Source organism: Neofelis nebulosa, chromosome 3 (assembly GCF_028018385.1).
Source record: "Neofelis nebulosa isolate mNeoNeb1 chromosome 3, mNeoNeb1.pri, whole genome shotgun sequence".
NCBI lineage: Eukaryota > Metazoa > Chordata > Mammalia > Carnivora > Felidae > Neofelis > Neofelis nebulosa.
The window spans coordinates 164,631,467-164,654,425 of record NC_080784.1 but is presented as its reverse complement, the minus strand read 5'-3'; the positions used below and the strand labels follow the sequence as shown (position 1 = coordinate 164,654,425).

Genomic DNA, 22,959 nt, shown 5'->3' with positions numbered 1-22,959 from the left:
GAGCGAGGGAGGAGCAGAGAGAGAGGGAGACACAGAATTTGAAACAGGCTGCAGGCTCTGTGCTGCCTGCACAGAGCCCGACATGGGGCTCGAACTCACAAACCGTGAGATCATGACCTGTGCCAAAGTCGGACGCTCAACCGACTGAGCCACCCAGGTGCCCCGACAAAACAATATTTTATACATTTCTTATTCCCTACAAAGACTTAATATATAATATGAGCAGATAACAAATATCTTTTAAATGAATAAACATGATTGTCTATTCCCTGTAGATCTGGATAATATCTAGAAAAAAATTTCAATGAGCTTTCTTTCCTTGTATTTTGACACCCAGCTATGATTCCACTGATCTCTAGAAAACTGTGCCAATCTTGTACCCCAGGAAATATGGAATTTTTTCATATTATGGTTATCAAAGGTGTTCCACAGACCTCTGGGTCCCTGAGACACTATCGGGTAGCCGAAAAAGTCAGTTATTTTAATAATAATACTAAGATGCTCCTTGTTTTGTTACTGTGCAGTGTTTACACATGGTACAAAAACAATGGTAGGTACAAGTGCTGGGGCCTTAGCACCAACACAGGCAGTGGTGCCAAAATACACAAGTGGTCAGTCTCACTTCAGAATGGTCACGAGAAAACTAGAGGTCACTTGTATCAAATCTCAACCCTCAAGAAAACATCAATATCCTGTGTAAAGAAATAGGAAATATACGACAAGCACTTCTCGTACCAACTGTAACACAGTGAATGACTGGAGGCAAAGCACTGCTGTGATTACTTGAGTTGCCACTGTTTTCATGCCACATAATTCTTATGGAGGAAACAACTGAGAAACTCTGGTTCTTTGTGCATTTTCCCAAAAAATGAATGAAGTGAGCCTGTCACTCCAAGGAAAATGACAGTTGTCTTGTCAATGACAAAGGTCAAGTTTTCATATGAAAATTACAATTCTTCAATACTTGCATCTGCCCCTATATCTCTACACTCCAAATAATTAAACATTTTCTAATGATATCTGTGGGGATATCAACAAGTATGTTTTTTATATTATGTAGTATGTGTCAATATCTGGAAGTTATGCATAATTTAGAGAACAAATATTTTCCAAGTTGTATGTGGTATAAAATAATGCATGTGTAACAGATCCATTTAATGTGCAAGAGAGATCAATGGGTTTAAATGTAACAGGATGGAAAATTCCATGATCTGGTATCATATTCCACAATGTCATTAAATCTAAGAAACTGCCTCTTGTAAAGTTGGCGTCAAAGAAGAATATCTTCAATTTTCTGAAAAGGTATTAAAATAGTCCTCCTTTTTCCAACTATGTATCTGTGTAAGGCCATTTTATTTTTAAACATTTCATCCAAAATACTATATCATAACAGGTTAACTGTAGAAGCAAATATGAGAATGCAGCTGTCTTCCATTAAACCAGACCTCACAGGTATGCAAAAATGTAAAGCAGTGCTACTCTACATTATTTTGTTTTAGAAAACAGTTATTTCTCATAAGAATGTGACTCATGTTCACATATAATAGGTTTATCGTATTTTTATATTAATAAATAAATATTTTAAAAAGTCGTCCCTGCTTGAATTTCTAATGCAATGTTTTCTCCTTTCAAAGAGACAACAGATATAATCCACATAAACAAAAGCTTGTGGGGTCCTAGACGATTTTTAAGAATTTAAAGTGGTTCTGAGACCAAAAGTTTTGAGAACTAATGCTCTAATCAATGTTAATCTCAGAATCCACTCCTAAAACGAATATAGCATTATATGTTAACTAAAAATTAAATAAATTTTTAAAAATGAATGTAAAGGACTTCCTGAGACCAAAAGTTTGAGAACCAATGTTCTAAATCAATGTCACTCCTGGACTCCACAAGAGAGTGATAGAAAAAGCAATCCATTAAATAAATACATAATAAACATCAACTGAACTAACAGAATTAATTCAAAAATGTACTTATTAAGGGGCACCTGGGTGGCTCAGTCGGGTAAGCATCTGGCTTTGGCTCAGGTCATGATCTCACTGTTTGTGAGTTCAAGCCCCATGTCGAGCTCTGTGCTGACAGCTCAGAGCCTGGAGCCTGCTTCAGATCCTGTGTCTCCCTCTCTCTCTCTCTGCTCCTCCCTCACTCACACTCTCTCTGTGTCTCTCAAAAATAAATAAACATTTTTGAAAAACTTTAAAAATGTACTTATGAATTTCATGAACATTTATTGGGTATAGAGTAAGTTCAAGGTCTTGGTTTGGTGTGGAGAATACCAAGAAGCATAGATAAGAGTTCTCAGGTCCAACTAGTCAGGGTTTGCTACTAACTGCTGCAATAACGATATGAACAAAAACAGTACTGACAGGGATATAAGATGTTGTGTATTAGAGAGGATGGAAGGGGATGAGAGAGATGATGGAAAAAGTGTTGGATGAGAATTTTAAAAGCCAGGAGACTGAATGGGTGTTTCAGTTTGGGTGGGGAAGGGGAAAGAAGTAGGGTAAGGCTTTGAGATCAGTTGCAACCATTAACTGAGTATCTATGTACAAGGTACAACAGGGGATACAAAAATATATAGTCTTCTAGGAAACTAGACGTAAGGAACAGAAGGCACAAAACAACTACCAGAAAGAGGAAGATAATCAGAAGAGCAGAGTGACAAAGGGAAAAGAACCCGAGGGAGAAGACACGATTAGATGCACACAGACATCAAGAGCAACAAGAACTATCAGAAAGGAAATCTACAAATAGAAACATTCATGCAGAGGCGCCTGGGTGGCTCAGTCGGTTAAGCATCCGACTTCAGCTCAGGCCATGATCTCACAGTTCATGAGTTCAAGCCCTACATCGGGCTCTCTGCTGTCAGTGCTGAACCGACTTCGGATCCTTTGTCCCCCCGCCCCTGCCCCTCTCCCTCTCATGTATGCTTGCTCTCTCTCAAAAATACATAAATACTTAAAGAAAAAAAGAAATACCAATTCATGTAAGTGAAGACAGAAATAGTCATTGTCCCTCTGTTACTCATCCACACTCATTAAGCAATCCATTCACAAGTCCTAAGCCACCGGCTATGTGCCAAGCTCAAGAGCCAGGGAAGAATATGACACGGACACTCCCTACAAAGGTTTCAGATCCACACATCTAACTGCAACGCACTGTGGTAAGTGCAACAAGAAAAAGAGCTGTGGGTCCTCAGAAGCCACGGAAATCAATTCAGCCTGCTGAGGAAGGATTTAGGAAGAAGAGCAGAAGGAAATTAAATATGGTTTTGCAGAGCAAGTGACTTCTATATTAGATCATGAAAAATAAGATGGGCTTCGACAAGAAAGATACTCTGTGTGTGCGCGTGTGCACGCATACACGTGCACTGGAAGGTGAGTGGTTCTATTAGTCAAGCTCCTGGCAGGAAGGACGGCACCCTCGAACAGGAGAAATAAGGCAAGAACGCAGGCTAAGGAAGATCAAGAATATCAAGGAAACCAATGAGGGAAGAGTAAAGGGACATAACCGACCCTCACCTCAACCACACTGTCCTCTCACCTGCTCAAACTCCCGCCCACGACTCCACATGCGAGGTAGAGGACAGGAAAGGCTGCTGAGGCAGTCCAAAATGGTAAGCCCCCCAGAAGCACAGTACAGAAGCGTGAAATGGATCTGCAGGGACAATCAAAGGAGAATATTTCAGGCAAAGCTAAGAAAGACCTGGCTCTGCAGAGGTTCCTGCTGGAATGTGGGGAGAAGGGAGGCAAGACAATGGGAAATGATGGGGGAAGCATCCAGCCAGAAGGCAGAAGAATTTTATAATCTGCATGGTAAGGAGTCTGAACACTATCTTGAAGCAAAGGGTTTTAAGCACAGGAACCACACACTCGTCTCTGTGTTTGTAGCTTGGTAGCTGCTCCCCTCCCGCTCTCTTCCCACTCCCCTCTCGCTCCCCTCTCGCTCTCCTCCTGCCCCCAGTAGTTTGAGTCCTCTATCTCACAAGTCCTCTGCCTGATACAGAAGTCAACAGACCTAGGCTTGTATCCTGGATTACTTGCTGTAAAAGTATATAAGTCCGGGCCCAGAAAGGCAGAAAACAGAGCAGTTATCTGAACAGAGAAAATTTAACATACAAATTGTTAACTGTGTAACTGAAAGGATGAAAAGAGAACTCGGGCACCAGGGTGGCTCAGTCAGTTGAGTGCTTGATTCCTGATTTCATCTCAGGTCATGAGCCCAGTGTTATAGGATCGAGCCCTGCTTCTGCCTGCTTGAGATTCTCTACCACCACCACCCGGCCTGTCTCTCTCTGTCTCTCTCTCTCTCTCCCTCTGCCCCTCTCCCCAACTCGTGCTCTCTAAAATACAATACAATACAATACAATACAATCTCCAAGGTATCGTGGTCACAGCAATTGTTGGAAGCAGATACCACTACTGGGCAGAGGGAACAAAGGGAAGAGGTTGGAATTAACAAAACTTAGAAACCAGGACCCTCTGCAGTAAAACTCAGTCCTCTGAGAACGGGGCTCTCCCCGACTGGACTGGCACCTCGGAGGAGCGCCCAGGCTCCTAAATGGCACCCAGGCTCATAAAGCTGCTTCTGCACATGATGGCAGAACTGCAGAGTAGACTCAGCTGCTACCACAGGAAGACCCTGCCGGTGCAGGGGTGAAGTCGAGCTGGCAAGACCCTGACAAGCAGCAGGAAAATCCACAGGAAGCAGAGAGGAAGGGACCAGAGGGACATCCCCTCTGGTTTTGCTGTCTCTCTCTAGCAGGGAGCCAGCGGGAAGAGCAGAATGAGGTCTGCAGAGTCCCAGCCTTCGTTAGCGTTACAGAGCGGAGGGGTGAGTTTACATCTGAGAGACAGCAAATCAACAACGGGCACAGTAATCCTGGAAAAGAAACTGCATCTTTTTGGGTCTCGGCGTTCCTTGCCTGTGAAATGGGAGTAAAATAAAAAGTATCAAATTCGTAAGATTATTGAAAGGATTACATGAAACAAATTATGTAAAACTCTGTTAGGGTACCTGAAATAAAGTAGTGATTCAATAAAAACCAACTCACTTCCTCATTCCCCAAATTGTGGTAACAGCTTCTATATGAAGACAAGGATGTGTGAGAATTAATAATCAGTGTGTGTGTCCTATGAGGCATCCAGATTTTCTCATCTTTTATAAATTACCATATATCACATGGTATGAGGGTCTTATTTGGGTTTTAACCTATCCTTTGTGCAGTCTGACAATTTCACACACACACACACACACACACACACACACACACACACACACAGCAGCTGTGCATGTTCCCTTTAATTCCAGATAAAATTCTCCAAAATGAAGGTAAAAGATAAAAGATATAAACATGATCAAAACATAGTTGTTATCCAGTCAGAACTGGATGAACTCCAGTACCAATAAAGGAAGCAGAGTATTCTCAACGATGGTGAAAAAAGTATATTTGAGTAAAATTTTCTCAAGCCAGTTTTATTATGCGGTAAAAGAGGGACATGATAGTGTGGCATTGGTGGGAACCAAAAACCATCAATCTCATTTGGAGCTTCATTAGGAGAAGTCTAGTGTCCAAACAGAGGTAAAGACCAAGACATCTGTGCTCAGCTCTGGACATCACATTGTAGGAGGGACGTTAGCAAACCAGGGCTCTGTCTGTCTGGGGCTTGGAACTGGAGCATTTGCGATGGTAAAGGTGGGAAAGGCCTGTCTTCTCACAAATGGTTGAAAGAACTCACCCCACTTCATAATGAGTAGATGGACCAGACACTACTGTGCCCCAGGACCAGGAGAGTCAATTAAGAAGTAGCTCAATATAACGGACCATGCCCACACTGTCATCGGGAAACGTAGCTCAAGAGAGTTTTCTATAAAAGTGACCACAGAAGCTTGGAAGTCCCAAATACGAGCAAGGTGATTTGGGGGGAGTGAACAGAGTTCAATGGATTCATAACTAAGCTGAACATGGGAAAACTATTTAGAATTCTGCACGAAGAAAGAATGCATTATCAAAAGGCAGACACTCAGCATAAAGACTAGAAAAGGACAAGTGAACTGGAAAGAATGAGTAAGCATATTTCCCAGAAACAAAGGGGAAAATCATCTAACTGGGTTTGTTTGCTTTGATTTCCCTCTCATCAAACAACCTTCTTCTGTTAGGTTCCCATGTAGATTCACTCACTCAGACTTCAGCTTCTACAGCTGAAGCACACAGCACTGCTTTGGTCAGAAGCTTCACTCTGCTCATGGCTTTCTTCCTCCTTCCATATTCTAGGAAGTAGATATTTTCCCTATGTTTATGGACATAGAAATTGAAGGTTGGCTCTTTGGTGGCAGACCCAGACATAACTGACTTCGCACGCCATCACAGTCACAGAACAGGCACACGCACAAGGTAGCAGTGAGTCTGGCAGTGAATGCTGCAAAGAAGTCCAGAAGAATGAGGACAGAGGAAACCTCCTTATGGTTAGTGGTCTGGGAGACTTTTTAGCAAGGAAGTGTCAGAAGCCAGACGGCACTACATTAATAAGCAAGAAAACGATGAAAACACAGAGGCATCAAGCGTAGAATACTTTCTCGTGAAATCTGACCTCAAAAGAAAAAACGATGTTCTAGAGATCTGTTTTCCTTCAGCTCCAATGTGATCTTCCTGCCCCCCGCCAAACACTGGGGAGGACGTCCACTCTGCAGAGAGCAACAGTGCACACTGGTGAAGGTCCTCCAACCACAGACGTATTCCAGAGAAACCGAGTCTCTGTTTAAAATGCAAAATGTAGAAACGGAGACAGCCTTATTCTGGTCATTTCTTCTGGAAATGGTCATTTTGTATCCAAACAAATGGGTTTATTAGAGTCTATTTCTTCTGTACTTTCAGGATACATTTTTCATTTTGTTTTTTTTTTTTTTTCTTTTTTTTTTTTTTTTTTAATTTATTTTGGGACAGAGAGAGACAGAGCATGAACGGGGTAGGGGCAGAGAGAGAGGGAGACACAGAATCGGAAACAGGCTCCAGGCTCCGAGCCATCAGCCCAGAGCCTGACGCGGGGCTCGAACTCACGGACCGTGAGATCGTGACCTGGCTGAAGTCGGACGCTTAACCGACTGCGCCACCCAGGCGCCCCACATTTTTCATTTTGAAAATGCAATTCAGTTTACGATGTTTCAAAAATCACTTTTCTGGGACACATTTATTTAGCTAACTGACAACTTAATAAGATTTTGGAAAGACAGCATATGTTTATATGTGAAATGATAAAATGAATTTTTTCTTTGTTTTAGCAACTAAGCGTTTTTTCCTTTAACAGAAAGATGTTTCTTTCTGTCGGAGTTTATAATGTTTTAATATGAACTCACCTTGTACTGAGAAATTTTACATTTAAGATCTGAGGCTTCAATCATAGGATCCCTCTCAGTGAATTTAAATACGAGAGACTCCTCAATCTAGAATTAAAATTTCTGTTTAAGGTTTCAAAAGTACTAGAAGCTTCTATTACAGAAAAATGTATACTTTGGTAGAATTTACAGTAGGGAGTGGGAGAAGAGTACATAGTTTAAAGCATATTTCATAGTTTTAAGTGATGCTGGAAAAAGCATTGCAGCCATGTAAGACACCAGACCCTGATTTTTTTTTTATGATAAGCTAAATGATAAGGAATTTTCAAATACCAATGTTTTATTACGTTTAAGCTCCAGATCTTTTCCTTACCGTTCATGGTTATCTATCCGTTGGTATATGAAAATGAGACTCAGCACAAATTCTGACTAGTTGATATGAAGCAGAAATGGGGAGTCACACTGTTAAGCTTTTACCAAATTATAGTTGGCACATGAATAAAGTGTGGTTTGGGCCAATCTTTTCGGTCCTTCTTACAACCAAAATTTGCTAACCATTATCTATTTCTTTCCTTCTTTTATTCTGGAATTTTGGGACAATGCAAATCATTTCATCTGAGGCTTATGGGTGTTTTTTGTGGGTTTTTTGTTTGTTTGTTTGGTCAACCAAAAACTGAAACATTTGAATTTTAATTCCTTATGGGGTTACCTGTCTTTTTAAAACATTTATTTGTCTTTGATTATTTTTAAAAGATATAGTCCTCTACAAAAGTGTGTTGATCTTTCAAGAGTCCTATATTGCACAATAAAAATTGATTTATGCTCTGTGATAGCATTGTAAGGTTACATCACCGAACCGCAATATAAATGAACCTTATCACCAAGACCTTTGTGCAATCCTACTTTTCTTGATTCACAATATGAATTTGTTCCTGTTTCAACATTCTCATGGATAAGGAACTCCAAAAAGTAAATACACTTGTTATTAATGTGTATCTAGAACTGTGGAAAGAAGGAAGGAAGGAAGGAAGGAAGGAAGGAAGGAAGGAAGGAAGGAAGGAAAGAGGAAAGAGAGGATGAGAGGGAGGAAGGAAGCAGAAAGAAGGAGGGAGGAAAATTAATAGTTAAATTCAAAGTCTCAAGGTAGCACCTTGTTTCTATTCCAAAATAACACATAGACCTCTGGCATTGGTAATATGGAAATAGGATGATTTTATAAATAAAAAACATATCCTCTCATCTCAGAATATCTGATGTGAATTCTCCTAACCTTTCTCAGATATATGGCCTTAAGCAACTTAGTTTTTCTCTATTCCAGTTTCCTTATCCGAAAATGGGATACTGATGGTCCCCATCTGGCAGAATTACTGTGAGGATTAAATAAGATTAACACAGAGAAAGAGATAAAAACCTGACTCAATAAACACTAGTTACCTTCATTTTTCTATCATCATTATGTTCCAAAAAGCCCCCATATGGAGTCACCTAACACACTCAGAATCATGATTTTTTTTTCTTATTATGATCCTGTACCTTTTTTCCTTTTAGTTTCATCCACATTCTTTCACTTTCAAAATTTTGTTCTTCTATTTCAAGTTGGTAGTTTGATTTTTGTACTCATAAATAATCAAGAACTTGGACTATGAATCTCAGCAAAGAAAAATTTTCCTACCCAATAAAATGTACTAATATTAATTGAATACCTAAAAGCAGATTACAAGAGAAAAACATTAGTTTTTTTAATTTTTAAAAAAGGTTTATTTATTTTTGAGAGAGACAGAGTACAAGCGAGGGAGGGGATAGAGACAGAGAGAGAGAGAGAGAGAGAGAGAGAGAGAGAGAGAGAGAGAAACAGAATCTGAGGCAGGCTCCAGGCTCTGAGCTATGAGCACACAGCCCAAAGCAGGGCTTGAACTCAAGAACCATGAGATCATGACCAGAGTCTAAGTCGGAAGCTTCATCAACTGAGTTATCCAGGTGCCCCAAGAAAAACATTATTTTTAAAAATAGTGAAAGAAACTTTTGCAAGTTTCCAAAATTAAATTCTACCTATTAACCAGATTCAATATCCATTTTAAATATTTCCATATTAATAAAATTATTTAATTTAAAAAACAAGTAAAACATCAAATTCATTTTTTATTTTTTTTATTTTTTATTTTTTTTTTTCAACATTTTTTTTTATTTATTTTTGGGACAGAGAGAGACAGAGCATGAACGGGGGAGGGGCAGAGAGAGAGGGAGACACAGAATCGGAAACAGGCTCCAGGCTCCGAGCCATCAGCCCAGAGCCCGACGCGGGGCTCGAACTCACGGACCGCGAGATCGTGACCTGGCTGAAGTCGGACGCTTAACCGACTGCGCCACCCAGGCGCCCCTCAAATTCATTTTTTAAAATCGATCAAAACACAAGTTCTCTGACTTTTTAATCAAAAGGAAAAAGCCATTTTAAACACAAATTTGGGGCGCCTCAGTGGCTCAGTCAGTTGAGCGCCTGACTTTGGCTCAGGTCATGATCTCAGGGTTCGTGAGTTCGAGGCCCACATCTGGCTCACTGCTGTCAGCACAGAGACTGCTTCGGATCCTCTGTCTCCCTCTCTCTGCCCCTCCCCTGCTCAGCACAGTTCAGTCATTAACTGAAAACCAATAAAAGACCCTTTCTTCATCCACAATAAGGGAGTTGGGGGGGGGGGGTTAGGGGAGGAGGAGGAATGGAATAGAATGGAGGGGAGGAGGTCCAGACCAATTTTGATAGCCCCAGATCTAGTAAAGAAACTAGAAGAATTAGTCTTTGTAAGCAAGGACTCTCCTGGAGTTCCCAAAGTTGAGTCTAAAACAGGAGGGGTCGTTGCTGAGCCCTGAGGGCAGTGTGTCTATATTCCTTCCCTACTCTTTCAACCGTTTACAAATGCCTTGAATGCCCTCCTCGGGAAGCCATGCTAGCTAGGCTGGCCCGCAGTTCAGAGCAAGCTTCAATCCACTTCCTGGAGCCTGTGGCTCCTGCCCTCAGAGAAGAGGAAGCGCTTACCCATACTCATTTTGATTGGCAGGTTTTCTCTGCTTGCTGCTTCCACTAGATGTCTCCGCACTTCCATCACTGCCTCTTTGTGCTTGGTGCTCAGTAAGGCTTCCCACAAGGCTTTGGCGGCCGCGTCCCTGCAGCGAAACCACACAAGAGCTTTAGAATAAATTTCTGCTGGATAATGAAAAGAGTTGAAAACAAAATAACTTCTTAAATATCTCTTCCGAGCACGAATATAGTCTTTCCTACTGATAGGCTTTAAGTATTAAGACGAAATAAAGCGTATCTAATCCATTTTAATCAGCACAAAATATTGAGAAATGAAGGACATAATAAAATCAAGCCCCCACCTCCCCCCAAAAAAGTGGGGGAAGCAAAGCTGCAGTGTGCTGAGAAGTGTGAGAAAAACATATGATAAGTTGTTTGCGGTTTGCGTTTAAAAATATTTCAGAGTGTAATTCAACATTGCTAGACTAGCATATATATGATTTGTAAGCCAAAGTTAAAGGCATGTCTAAAAATGATTTCTTGGTGATTAGAAACATGTCAGTTTGAGATAGCATACTTGCCAGGGGAACACAAAGCAATCAGCAATGAGAATTAGTGTTCAAAAACTACTCAATAGAATTCCCAATGAATGGGTTTTCTACTGAATGAAAATCAGGAATTAGGCGAAGTAACCATGGCCTTAAGTAGCCCACTTTGGGCCTTAGGTTCTAAGGCTGGTACTTCTGCAGCCTTTACAATTAACCATTGATACAGCACGAAGCACTGCATTATGCAGGGTCTCATCTGGGCTCACTTTTCCAACAGCCCTCTGTCTCACCCACCACACCACCTCCAAATTATAAATGAGTACAGTGTTCTTTCCGGAAGATCTCTGCATGTAGCCAAGTATACACATTTGTAGTAACGTTCTATAAACTGAATCTAAAAAAACAAAGATGACTTCTGTCCCTTTCTAAGGGCATTTTTCCTCCACTTAAAGCTCCACTCACCCTTCCTACGGTCCAGTTAGCAACAGTTTGAAAATGAATGTATTTTTTATAGTTTGGTTTTATGACATTAATTTAGCTTTAAAGTTATACTTAATAGGGTATGTCTTTCAAGTTTGAATTTCATTTGGAATAATGGAATGATGTGTTTCAGCACTGACTTTAAAACCTGGCACACAATAATCTTTCATTAAATAGTACTGTTTTTATTACTATGTATTCTTTTCTGAGTGAACCACCATCACTGTTCAACATATTCTCCTTGTTTTGCTCTGATCGAAACTGTCATCGTTATAACTCAGCATCCAATATTCTAAGTTCAATTTAAATTTGCCTGTAAACTATATGTCAAGTGCTCTTCTCAGTGGTTGCAATACAGATAAAAAGGAGGCACAAATTTTCAATGACTTTAGAGCCTGAAAGAAGAGGCAAATATTTACACACACATACACACACACACACACACACACACACACACACACACACACACAATACCCCCCAAAATGTGGTAAGAGGCAGATCCATGTTTGCATAGAGTCTTCTGGTAGCACAGAGCAAGGGCTCTAATCCTGGGTAGGAGGACAGGGACTTAAAGAATGATTTCCAAGAGAAATGATAAGCAAGTACAGAGATCTATAAGCTCTGAAAGCAGCCAAGGCAAGAAGCTGTAACTCAGTCTGGGAAGGAAAATAGTGAAGTCTTCAAGGGAGATATAATATCTTCATGACAAAACAAGAAAACAAGGGGAATAAGGATATTACAGGCATTTCATTTCAGTACAAAGTCCCCCGTACATGGCACTAAAGAGTATTGTTTTGCTCCATGCTGACATGCAAGAGGAGGGCAGTAGATGTAAGGGCAAAGGGGAAGAGGAAGGCGCTACTCTCCAAGGGCCCCATGTTCACTGCCAAGGCTTATCATTTGGTAGGTGACAGGGAGCCAAGGAGTATGCAGTCGAATTCACGTTCTGAAAAGTGCAGCATAGCTTGGCAGTAACAAAAACGGTCTTTATCATCATTCAAAACTAGGTCTATTTCCTATGGGGCTTTGGGAAAGCTGCACCATTTCTCCAAAGCTCTGAAGGCAATAGAGAACCACTAAAGTATTCCGAGCAGGGATACGCCCAGTTTCCCAAGTTTATGGTCCACGGTCGTTCCCTCCTTTTGTTCTCCAAAGCACCTCTCCCCAAACCACAGGGATTTCTCACATATTCTCAACACTACACGCAACTTCTAGAGTAGAACGTCACTGCCATCCTCTTTTCTATGCGAGTGTGTACTTTGCTAATACAGAGTGCCTCCAAAATCACACTAGGTCAAGGCTGTGGTTGTCACCTTGGATTAGTGTTGTGGTTAAAATGTGGGCTCTGGGGTCTGATCAAATTGGGGTCCAAACTCTGATTGTTCTCCCCTTCGCCCACCCACCCAAGAGCTACACAGCCTCTTGGATCTTCCTCAGGCAGTCCAAGCACACAGACCCCTTCTCTTCCTTTGCCAGGAATGGTCTTCCTCTTACACATACCCCTCTCTCTCTTCCATTGTCTGCTGAAATATCGCCTTATGAGAGCTCCCCACCCTGCTTTACTAAAACACACATAAAAAACTAAAGAGCCCATCCCAGCACCTTATCCTCGTATTCCTTTTCTCCCTTCCTGGGCTATGCTGTCCTATGTAATCATTATTACCATCTGACTGATCATAGGCTTCCATGTTTATCTGTTTGTTGTCTAGCTCCCTCACAGAAGGTAAGGTCCTTCTACGAAAGTAGGGGATTTGTTTTACCCATTGCAAAGTCCCCACTACCAAGAACACCGCCAGGTCTCACGGGAGGTCTACTCAATAAATGCTGAATAAGCAAACGAATAATGCTTGCTGGTTGTATAATCTAGTGCACGTAACTCTCTCCGTTTTCTCATCTGTGAGACAGAGGTAACCATAGTGACTACTTCACGGCGCCGTGGTAAGGGTTAAAAAAGATAATGCACAGAAAGCACTTTCCGGATTCACAATAAATATGAGTAGTTGTGTTCATTCATTATGATGGTTGTTACTATTGCTGATGAACGATAATTGTCTTAAAATTCAATGTGTTCAAGGGTTTGTAAGATATTCAGTTAATTCACTTAATGACAGGGAGTCTTTTTTTTTTTTCCATACAATCCTGATTTGCTTATACGTACTAAAGTCACTTGGAGCTTGTACTCTCTGGCTTTTTTCACGGCAACATTTTACAAGAAATACATAAGGTTTCCATGATCTCTAACACTGATGCAGTCAGGTCATGTTTCCTTGAAAATTGTTTTGCTGATAGAAACAATTCTGATTGTCTAGATATGTGTGACAGCTTCTAATGTTTACTTCCTAAACAAAACAGTTTCCTAAGTGCACCCAACCAACCCACCCATCATACACGGTCACTTTAAGTTTACCAAGGGAACACGCGGGAACTGATGTTGGCTCTCTGAATGACTGGCACCGAAGAAGACCACATTGTACTTACCGGCAGCCCCTCTATGTCCTGCACTCACCTCTTCCCCAAGTCTCTCTGGGACTGCTGTGTGGTGGTTTACACACTTACTCCTATGTCAGCATCTGAGTTGAACGTACGAGTTAATCACTGTCTTGCTCTAATTTGCCCACAAGATTGATCCAATAGACTATTTCACACTATTGAAGCTTCACCTGAAATCAATTCCTGATGTCAAATTTGGTAAGTCAAGAGAAGTTGACTGAAATCCACGCTATAATGATAATAGCGTATTTTACGCAATTATTTATCCTCTCCAACTGTACAAATTTTCCGTTTTCCTGATGAGGGACTAAACAATACACAGAGTGCCATCGCAAAGGGGCCAGTGAACAGACCAGTGGTAGGCAGGACTGTAGAAGTGTGGGTTCTGGAACCAAACAATAAAGGGTCTGGGTCTGCTGCTTGTTAGCTCTATGTCACTGGGAAGTTACTCAACCTCTCTGTACATGTTTCTTCCTCTGTTAACTTGGGGATGGTAATAGCACATGTTCAGTAGATTATTATGAGAACTGAATGTGTTAATATATCTAAAGCACCTGAAACAATGCCTAACACATACTAAGTGCTCAATAAACATAGCAGTGGTAGCAACAGCAATAGTAATTTAAAAAATCAAAGGTCAGAATTTTCTCATAAGATATACAAGGAAGCCTGTTTGGGAAATGCATTAGTCTTTTCTATCTACTTGCATACATATATGACTAAACACTGCCAATAGCTTCATTTTCTTTTTTTTTCTTTTTTCAATTTATGTATTTACAAATTTTTTAATGGTTTTATTTATTTTTGAGAAGCAGAGACAGAACACAAGTGGGGGAGGGGCAGAGAGAGAGGGAGACACAGAATCCGAAGCAGGCTCCAGGCTCTGAGCTGTGAGCACAGAGCCCATTGTGGGGCTTGAACTCACAAACTGAAATCACTACCTGAGCTGAGCTAAAGTCAGACACTTACCTGACTGAGTCATCCAGGTGCCCCCAGTAGCTTAATTTTCTAATGTGAAAAGATCAACAGTACACAATACAGAATTCATAATGATACATATCAAACACTGAAAACTCCAACTCAAGCAATCCTCCCGCATATGACATATTGATGCACAGAATTGTGATTTGCAAGAATAAAATAAGAAACTGTACTATAGATTACTTCAAGACTTACAGCTATCAAAAGCAAAAAAAAAAATTTAAACAAATAATCCAGTTAAAAAATGGGCAGAAGAGGGGCACCTGGGTGGCTCAGTCAGTAAAGCCTCTGACTGCAGCTCAGGTTGTGATCTCACAGTTTGTGAGTTCGAGCCCCACGTCAGGCTCTGTGCCAACAGCTCACAGCCTGGAGCCTGCTCTAGATTCTATGTCTCCATCTCTCTCTGCCCCTCCCCTGCCCATGCTCGCTCTCTCTTTCTCTGTCTTTCTCTCTCTCAAAAATAAACATTAAAAAAAATGGGCAGAAGATTGGGGCACCTGGGTGGTTCAGTCAGCTAAGCGTCCAACTCTTGATTTTGGCTTAGGTTATGACCTCAGCTTGTGAGTTCGAGCCCCAAGTCAGGCTCTGCACTGACAGTGTGGAGCCTTCTTAGGATTCTCTCTCTTCCCCGCACCCCACCCCTGCCTCTCCCCTGCTTGTGCGCTCTCTCTCTCTCAAAATAAACATGAAAAAACTTTTTTTAAAAAATGGGTGGAAGACATGAGTAGACAGTTTTTTTCAAAAAAGACATCCAGATGGCCAACAGACACATGAAAACATGCTTCACATCACTCATCATCAGGGAAATGCAAATCAAAACGACAATGAGATATCACTTCATGCCCATCAGAATGGCTAAGAGGAAGGAAGGTTTTTAAGCAATGACTTCTATGCCAGCTTCTTACCTCATTAATTATATTGAAATTCTACAGGATGCACACAACGGGATATTTTAAAATGAGAACTGCTACTTTTATGAGGAGTTCAGATTCCATAAATATTTCCAGACTGACTTATCAAGCGGATGTACGACTTTGGGGTAGAAGTGAACATTAGAGGTTGTAGTAAATTACATCTTCATCAAGACACTGCCTCACCCAACACAAACACGTGGAAATCTATTTTTAGATTTCGAAGACACCTAAAGAAAATTCTATACTATGCCTGAGAAAACCACTATGGCTTCAAACAAATCAAACTGCTATTAGGTGCCATCACACCGAATCTAAACCCTTTATGCTTGTCTATCAACCTACCTCGTCTTGCTTCGTCTTTTGTCTTACGTTCAGGAACAGCTGGACAACATCTTTTAATAATCGTACCCACACGAAAACAGCTTATTTCTTTTTTCATGGTTAACTTAGGGAAGATTTTTGAAAGGCAAGTAAAATACAGTATTTAAAAATACTTTGAAATACCACCACTACTTTCTATTTTAGAAGCATTTCAGAATCTACAACACAACTTCTTATGTCTCATTTGATCCTCACACCCTGAGCTAAGCCATGATGGCCACACCAACTTAAAAAGTCTCAGAGAAGCCAACTTACTTAAGTACACTCAACCTGTAAGTGGCTGACCCAGGACTCACCCCCAGGCAACTGGCTCCTGAGCTTGGTCATCCACCTACTAAACCATGCCAGGCCTGTATTATGCAAATCATCAAAGAGAACTGATTTTATAGAATATCAATAATTTTAAAGTTTCCATGTTGGTTTTCTTTTCTAATCCTTAATATATCTTCTATTCTTCTTTTATGTGTGCGCCTCACATAAGATGCAATGAAACAGAGTGAAGAAGGAAGTATAATAAGTAGATCTATATTAACTCATGAAGCAGGAAATGCTCACTGTCAGGATTTTCCACTTTTTGTTTTAAACAATATCAGGGGTACCTGGGTGGCTCAGTCGGTTAAGTGTCTGACTTCAGCTCAGGTCACGATCTCACTGTTTGTGAGTTCAAGCCCCCCATTGGGTTCTGTGCTAACAGCTCAGAGCCTGGAGCCTGCTTCAGATTCTGTGTCTCCCTCTCTCTCTCTTTGAGGGTGGGTGATGGGTATTGAGGAGGGCACCTATTGGGATGAGCACTGGGTGTTGTATGGAAACCAATTTGACAATAAATTTCATATTTAAAAAAAAATTAAAAAATTAAAAAAATAAACAATATCATAATATTCCCCTTGTAGGTCACCTGTAGACATTGACAGTCACTCTTCTACACAATGCCACTTTCCACTTTTATTCAGCTTTCTCTAACCATTTCCCTCCAAGACTTTGCTGAATTTTAAACCATTCTGCATAAATACCATTTATATAGCTGAAAAGGCAAAAAAACAAACAAATAAACAAACAAAACACTAAAGTCTAAAATGCCCAAGGAATTACTTCCAATCTAGCTCTTATTTGTTTTTCATTATATCCTTGGGAAAGAGAGGAAAAATGGCCTCTATCTGTTTGACCCCTGATAAAACAGAGACAGAATGCTACCACTTGCCTGACACCCATTGTTAATAAGAAAGGAGGCAAGGTTTAGAGCTTGGGGCCACCAAAGTGCTATGGACTGCTTCCGTGACCTGAGGTAATTCAATTAATCTTTCTTAGTTTCATTTGCTGAGGACTCACTATGTCACAGGCAATATGACTATATTATCTCATTGAATCACAACCCTCCGGGATAAATATCAGTGCCTCATTTCATAAGTGAGAAAGCAGATTCTTAAAGAGATCAAATAATTTGCCCAAATCACATAGCCAGTGAGTGCAAATTTGAACCCAGGCCCTGGTGAACTCCAAAATCCATTTACTAACCATGATCCTACACCATTCGGTAAAATAAGAGGCTTGAACTAGAATGCTAATTTCTTGGATTTCTAACAAGCTACATTTATATGGTTTCCATTATGCTCTGGTGCTCCAAGTTCATAGGTATCAATTTGATTAACTTTGTGAAACTCAGTAAAAGACGGGTGAGTATTCCATGCTGTTATTTCTTTTACTAAAATCCTTTCCTTTCTCACAAATCCAGTGATAGTAATAAAAAGTCAACAAAAGAACATTCCCCAAAACTTATAGAATTAAACAATTTCTACCCTTTTCTCTGTTTTTAAAGTCAAGTTTTCCAATGAGATTAACTATATTTCATCGTACCTACCAGAACACAATTTTGTTTCAATAGATGCCTTGAAATATACAACACAAGGCAGAACATGTGTCCTATGAAAAGATCCATTTTATTGCCATGAAATTTAATTAGCTTCAATATTGTCAGTAACTACATAAAAGTTGGATACATACAAAATGTATGCTCTTTTTTGCTAAGCCAATTATCTTGTATCCTTCAAAATGAAACTGTTATGACAAATTGTCATGTTTGAAGAAGACTACAGGCCAACAATAGACACACCGCAATAACCTGCTAGAATTAGCGTTAAGTGTCAGGAAACTTCTGTTCATGAAGACACGCTCCTTTCAGTTAATTCCTGGCTCTTTATTCACCAGAATTACTCGACTAGGAATGAAATCTTAGAAGCTGCCTCGGTTTGGCATGTACAAAATGTCAAATGCAGTCTGCTAGAACCTAACAGGAAATATTCATCACCAAATAAAATATAAAGAGGACAGCATTAATTTTTGAGAGATGGCTCAATGTTGACTCACGGTGCTACTTCAAGCAAGCAGAAGGCATGCAATTAGGAGACGAAGAGTGAAATGCGAACGCACGCCATTATCTTGTGACCAAACTCAGAGAAATGGCTTCTTCATGGAGTGCAGGGCACGTTATGCTTACTCACAGGATTTGCAGTCACAGTCTGAGTGCTCCAACATAAACACAACAGTAACAATCACAACAACAACAAAGCATCCTCAACTAATTTGAAACGCAGAGCAATCTGAGTCATAGTTCTCCACAGCAGGGAATAATGGCTTCCATCCGTGCGGAGCATAATGAGCTCTGAAGGTAGGGTTGTTAATTAAATTATTCATAGAGCTTTCAACAGTCATCTGTCCTCCTGACTCTTTTTTAAACAATTACCTCACATCTCACAAAATAGTCCATTACCCTTCATCTCAATAGAAGAGAAAGCAGTTGAACACAGAAAGACACATGAAGTAGGCCCTTGGCACGGGAGAACAGCCCTTCCCTGGCTCTTTATTTCAGAATAAAAGCTCTTGCTGTGGGCCAGGCACTCACTAAGGCGCTGCATCCACAGCTGCAGGCGGCCTCCAGGGCCCTGCCCTCAGGGGGCGAGCCGTCTGGCAGGGAGGCTGGAACTGAGCATGCTCCCGCAGAGGTGACAAAGCAGAGAATGGGGGGCAGAGGGGCGGCTCTGGGAGAGTGCAACACCTAACCCGGTCTAGGTGTGGAGGTGGCAGTCAGAGGGTGGCTGAGGATGTGATAGAGAGCCCCCAAAGCAGAATAGGAGGTGGCCAGTTAAAGACCTGAGCAACAGCAGTCCAGGCAGGAGCAACAGCATGGGCAGGGGGCCTGAGAGGAGAATATGAGACCTTTTCAGGGAAATGAACGGAGCATGAAGACCTAGTATGCCACTGCCCTCAGTTGCAGTGGCATCTTACCCAAGGCCTGGTAAACCCACACTAGGATTGTAGACTTTCTTCCAAGGGCAACTGAAGAGTCCTTAGCAACAAACTGACCGATCACATTTGCGTTATTAAAAGATCACTCACCATAAGGGCACCTGGGTGGCTCAGTCCGTTAAGCATCCGACTCTCCGTTTCAGTTTCAGGTCATGATCTTGAGGTTCGTGAGTTAAAGCCCCACGTAGGGCTCTCTGCTGTCAGTGCAAAACCCGCTTCGGATCCTCTGTCTCCCTCTCTCTCTGCCCCTCCCCTATCTCTCAAAAATGAATAAACTTTTTTTAACGTTTATTTAAGCATGAGTGGGGGAGGGGCAGAGAGAGAGGGAGACACAGAATCCGAAGCAGGCTCCAGGCTCTGAGCTGTCAGCACAGAGCCAACGTTGGGGCTCAAACCCACGAAACCGTGAGATCATGACCTGAGCCAAAGTCAGAGGCTTAACGGACTGAGCCACGCAGGTGCCCCTAAAAAATTGTTTTTGTAAATAAAAAGGTCACTCACTGTAGAGAATGAATCTGAGTTCTGGGTGAGAGGCTGCTACACAGTCCAAGCAAGAACTGAGGATGGCTTGGCCTAGAGTGACTTCCCAAAGCCATCAGGTCAAATCATTCTCCTGCTCAAAACCCTTCCATGCTTCCCACTACCATTACACTAAAATCCAAGTTCCTTACTTATCGACAACTTCATCTCTCACCTTCTCAGCTTTGACTGTTAGCCTTCAGTCACACTGCCTGATTTCAGCTACTTGAATGGGTCAAAGCGTATTCCCAACCATTCCTTTGCCTACAACCCTTTTCTTCCAGATGTTCACTAATAAGGTCTCATTCATTCAACAAACATTTCCTGAACACCTACTAAATGCTAGTTCTGTTCTAGGTGCTGCTCAAGTGTTCACTCCTTGACTGCTCTAGCTAGCTAATGTGGCACTCCTTTTGTTTTTTCATTTTTTGAGAGAAAGAGAGAGGGTGCAATTGAGCAAGGGGCAGAGAGAGAGAGAATCCCAGGGGGGCCAGAGGGAGAGAGAGAGAGAGAGAGAGAGAGAGAGAGAGAGAGAGAGGAAGAGAAGCAGGGCTCACCCAAAGCGCGACTCATGCTTTACCTGAAGCAGGGCTTGAATTCTCCCAAAGTGGGGCTCAAACTCACCCGAAGAGGGGCTCGTGCCCACCCCAAACACGGCCCGAGTTCACCCCAAGAGGGGCTTGAGTTCACTCCAAGCGGGGCTCGTGCTCACCCGAAGCAGGACTTGAGCTCATGCGATGTGGGACTCAAACTCACAAACCATAAGATCATGACCTGAGCCGAAGTCAGATGCTTAATGACCGAGTCACCAAGGCACCTGCTAACGTGGCACTTCTTATTCCAAATCCCACTTGCTGCATTTTATTTTGTTTATAACATTTATCACTAACTCGAATTATGTAGTATTAAAGAAAATTTGTTGTCATGAGTTGGGAGTGAAAGTGGTCACAGGGTATGAAGGACAGAAGCATTCTGGCTTTATCAGAATGTTAGCATCCTGGGTGCATGGGTGGCGTCGCACTCAGACCACCAACACCTCATGGGCCATAGACAGTGCCGGGCACTAGAGGTGCAATGGTGTATAACAGTGAACAGGTCAGGCACAGACTTTTTCTGAGCAAGCTCCCAAAGTCTGGTTGGACAGAAGAGACATTAAACTAGTAATTAAAAAAAAAAAATTTTTTTTAACATTTATTTATTTTTGAGAGAGAGAGAGACACACACATAGAGCACAAGCTGGGAGAGGCGGAGACAGAGGGAGACACAGAATCCAAAGCAGGCTCCAGGCTCCGAGCTGTCAGCACAGAGCCCGACACGGGGCTCGAACTCACAAACAGTGAGATCATGACCTGAGCCGAAGTCAGACACTCAACCGACTGAGCCACCCAGGCGCCCCTAAACTAGTAATTTTAAGATAATACACTATGAGCTGATACAGGAAATAAAAGGTACCCTCTCTGGAAGCAAAGCTAACAATGGGGTGGGGCGAATGAAAGAGCAACATGTAGGATGATCAAAAGGCGGGACAGCAGAAGACTGAGGGTCTGAAAGAAGTTTAGTGTAGCTGCAGCCAAGCGTGTGAACATATAGAAGGGAAAGGAAGGAGGGAGCAGGAAAAAATAGACAAGATTAAGGCTGAAAAGTCAGCAGAGCACAGATTTAAGAAGGCTTTCGAAAACAAGTTAAAAGTGATAGTCTTTACCCAGAAGGCAAAGGAGAGCCATTGAAGTATTTTATCAGGGGAGGGTTAGAATCAGATGTACTCTTACTTGCACTGCACACATACACAGCCAGTCTTACAAAAATAACCCCCAGCTAGACTCTAAAACTATAATGCTTTCAAAGTGTGAACATAAAATGTAATTTTAATGGAGATATAATTCATCCATTTCTTCTTACTAGAGGTTCGTATGTTGGCTTTTGTTCATTTATGCAACAAGTATGAGTTCCTACTATGCACAGGCCCTATTCTTGGGTAACGGGATACAGCAGTGAACAAAACAGACACGAAGCCACTGTCTTCGTGTAATTCCTGTTATGGACTTTATTTTCTGAGCACAGCACATGGAAATCATAAAGTAAGAGGAATTCAAATCAAAGGCTCCTTACAAATCACCTAGTGTGCTTCACTTTTACAGAGAAGCAAACTGCGACTATGAGACATTAAGTACCTTGTTCAAGGACATGAGGTTTTGGTGGAAAAGCAACTATGCCAGAATCAGGACTAGAAAATGAAAACTGCCCAGAAGCTGCTCAAGGACACTGAAGAAAATCACATCAACAGAAAGTCTCCTGTGGTTCCACAACTGAAAGGAGGAGACTGATTCAATGAGCTTTTGTATCTGCTGTTACATTTGTTAAGGAACAGCCTCATAACTATCGAATATATTCCTGAAAGAGGTAAGATCACTTCAAAAACGTTTAATTCAAATATCACATTGGAGTATATTTGGGGGGAAGAAGCAGAGTAGATTGGAAAAAATACAGACCCTGATGCAGTTCATACTTGGAGAGAGTCGCTGGTATGCGCCCATCAAGTCATTAATACGATAGACTCGTTAGACTATAAAGAAGTGATTTTCATTATTCGCTCAACAAGAATAAAGCACCATACAAATTTGGTTTTTATTGTTCTGAAGAAAAAGCTGTCATTTTAAAAAGCATGAATAAATGTATTGTCTGTTACAAACTTTTCATTAACATAATAATCTTGTTGTGACTTATATACTCTTGGTTTGGTATGCGGAAACAACAAATGTCCTAAAAATGCATGCTCCTTCTGTCCCAGTTCACAGCTAATAGAAAATCTGTGTGATTGTTTCCAGATTATAAATGTACTGGAATGTCTTTAACAGTGCAGAAATCATAACCACCTGTTAAGGAAACAAACAAACAAAAAATTCCAGGATAAAACACTGTTTAATTCCAGGATAAATACAAGCTTTATAGTGCTCGGAATAAAAGACCAATCTCCAACTGATATATAATCAAAGCTTCATCT

General features: G+C 41.3%; 1 protein-coding gene across 3 annotated transcripts in view; it reads right to left on the bottom strand.

Moving 5' to 3' along the window:
* SCFD2 (sec1 family domain containing 2) overlaps window positions 1-22,959 on the bottom strand; it is a 405,099-nt gene that overhangs the window by 335,826 nt on the left and 46,314 nt on the right. For all 3 annotated transcript variants that reach the window (XM_058722604.1, XM_058722603.1, XM_058722602.1), the window contains exon 3: window positions 10,364-10,491. In XM_058722604.1, coding sequence (XP_058578587.1) covers window positions 10,364-10,491 — 128 coding nt within the window. The remainder of the gene's footprint in view (window positions 1-10,363; window positions 10,492-22,959) is intronic.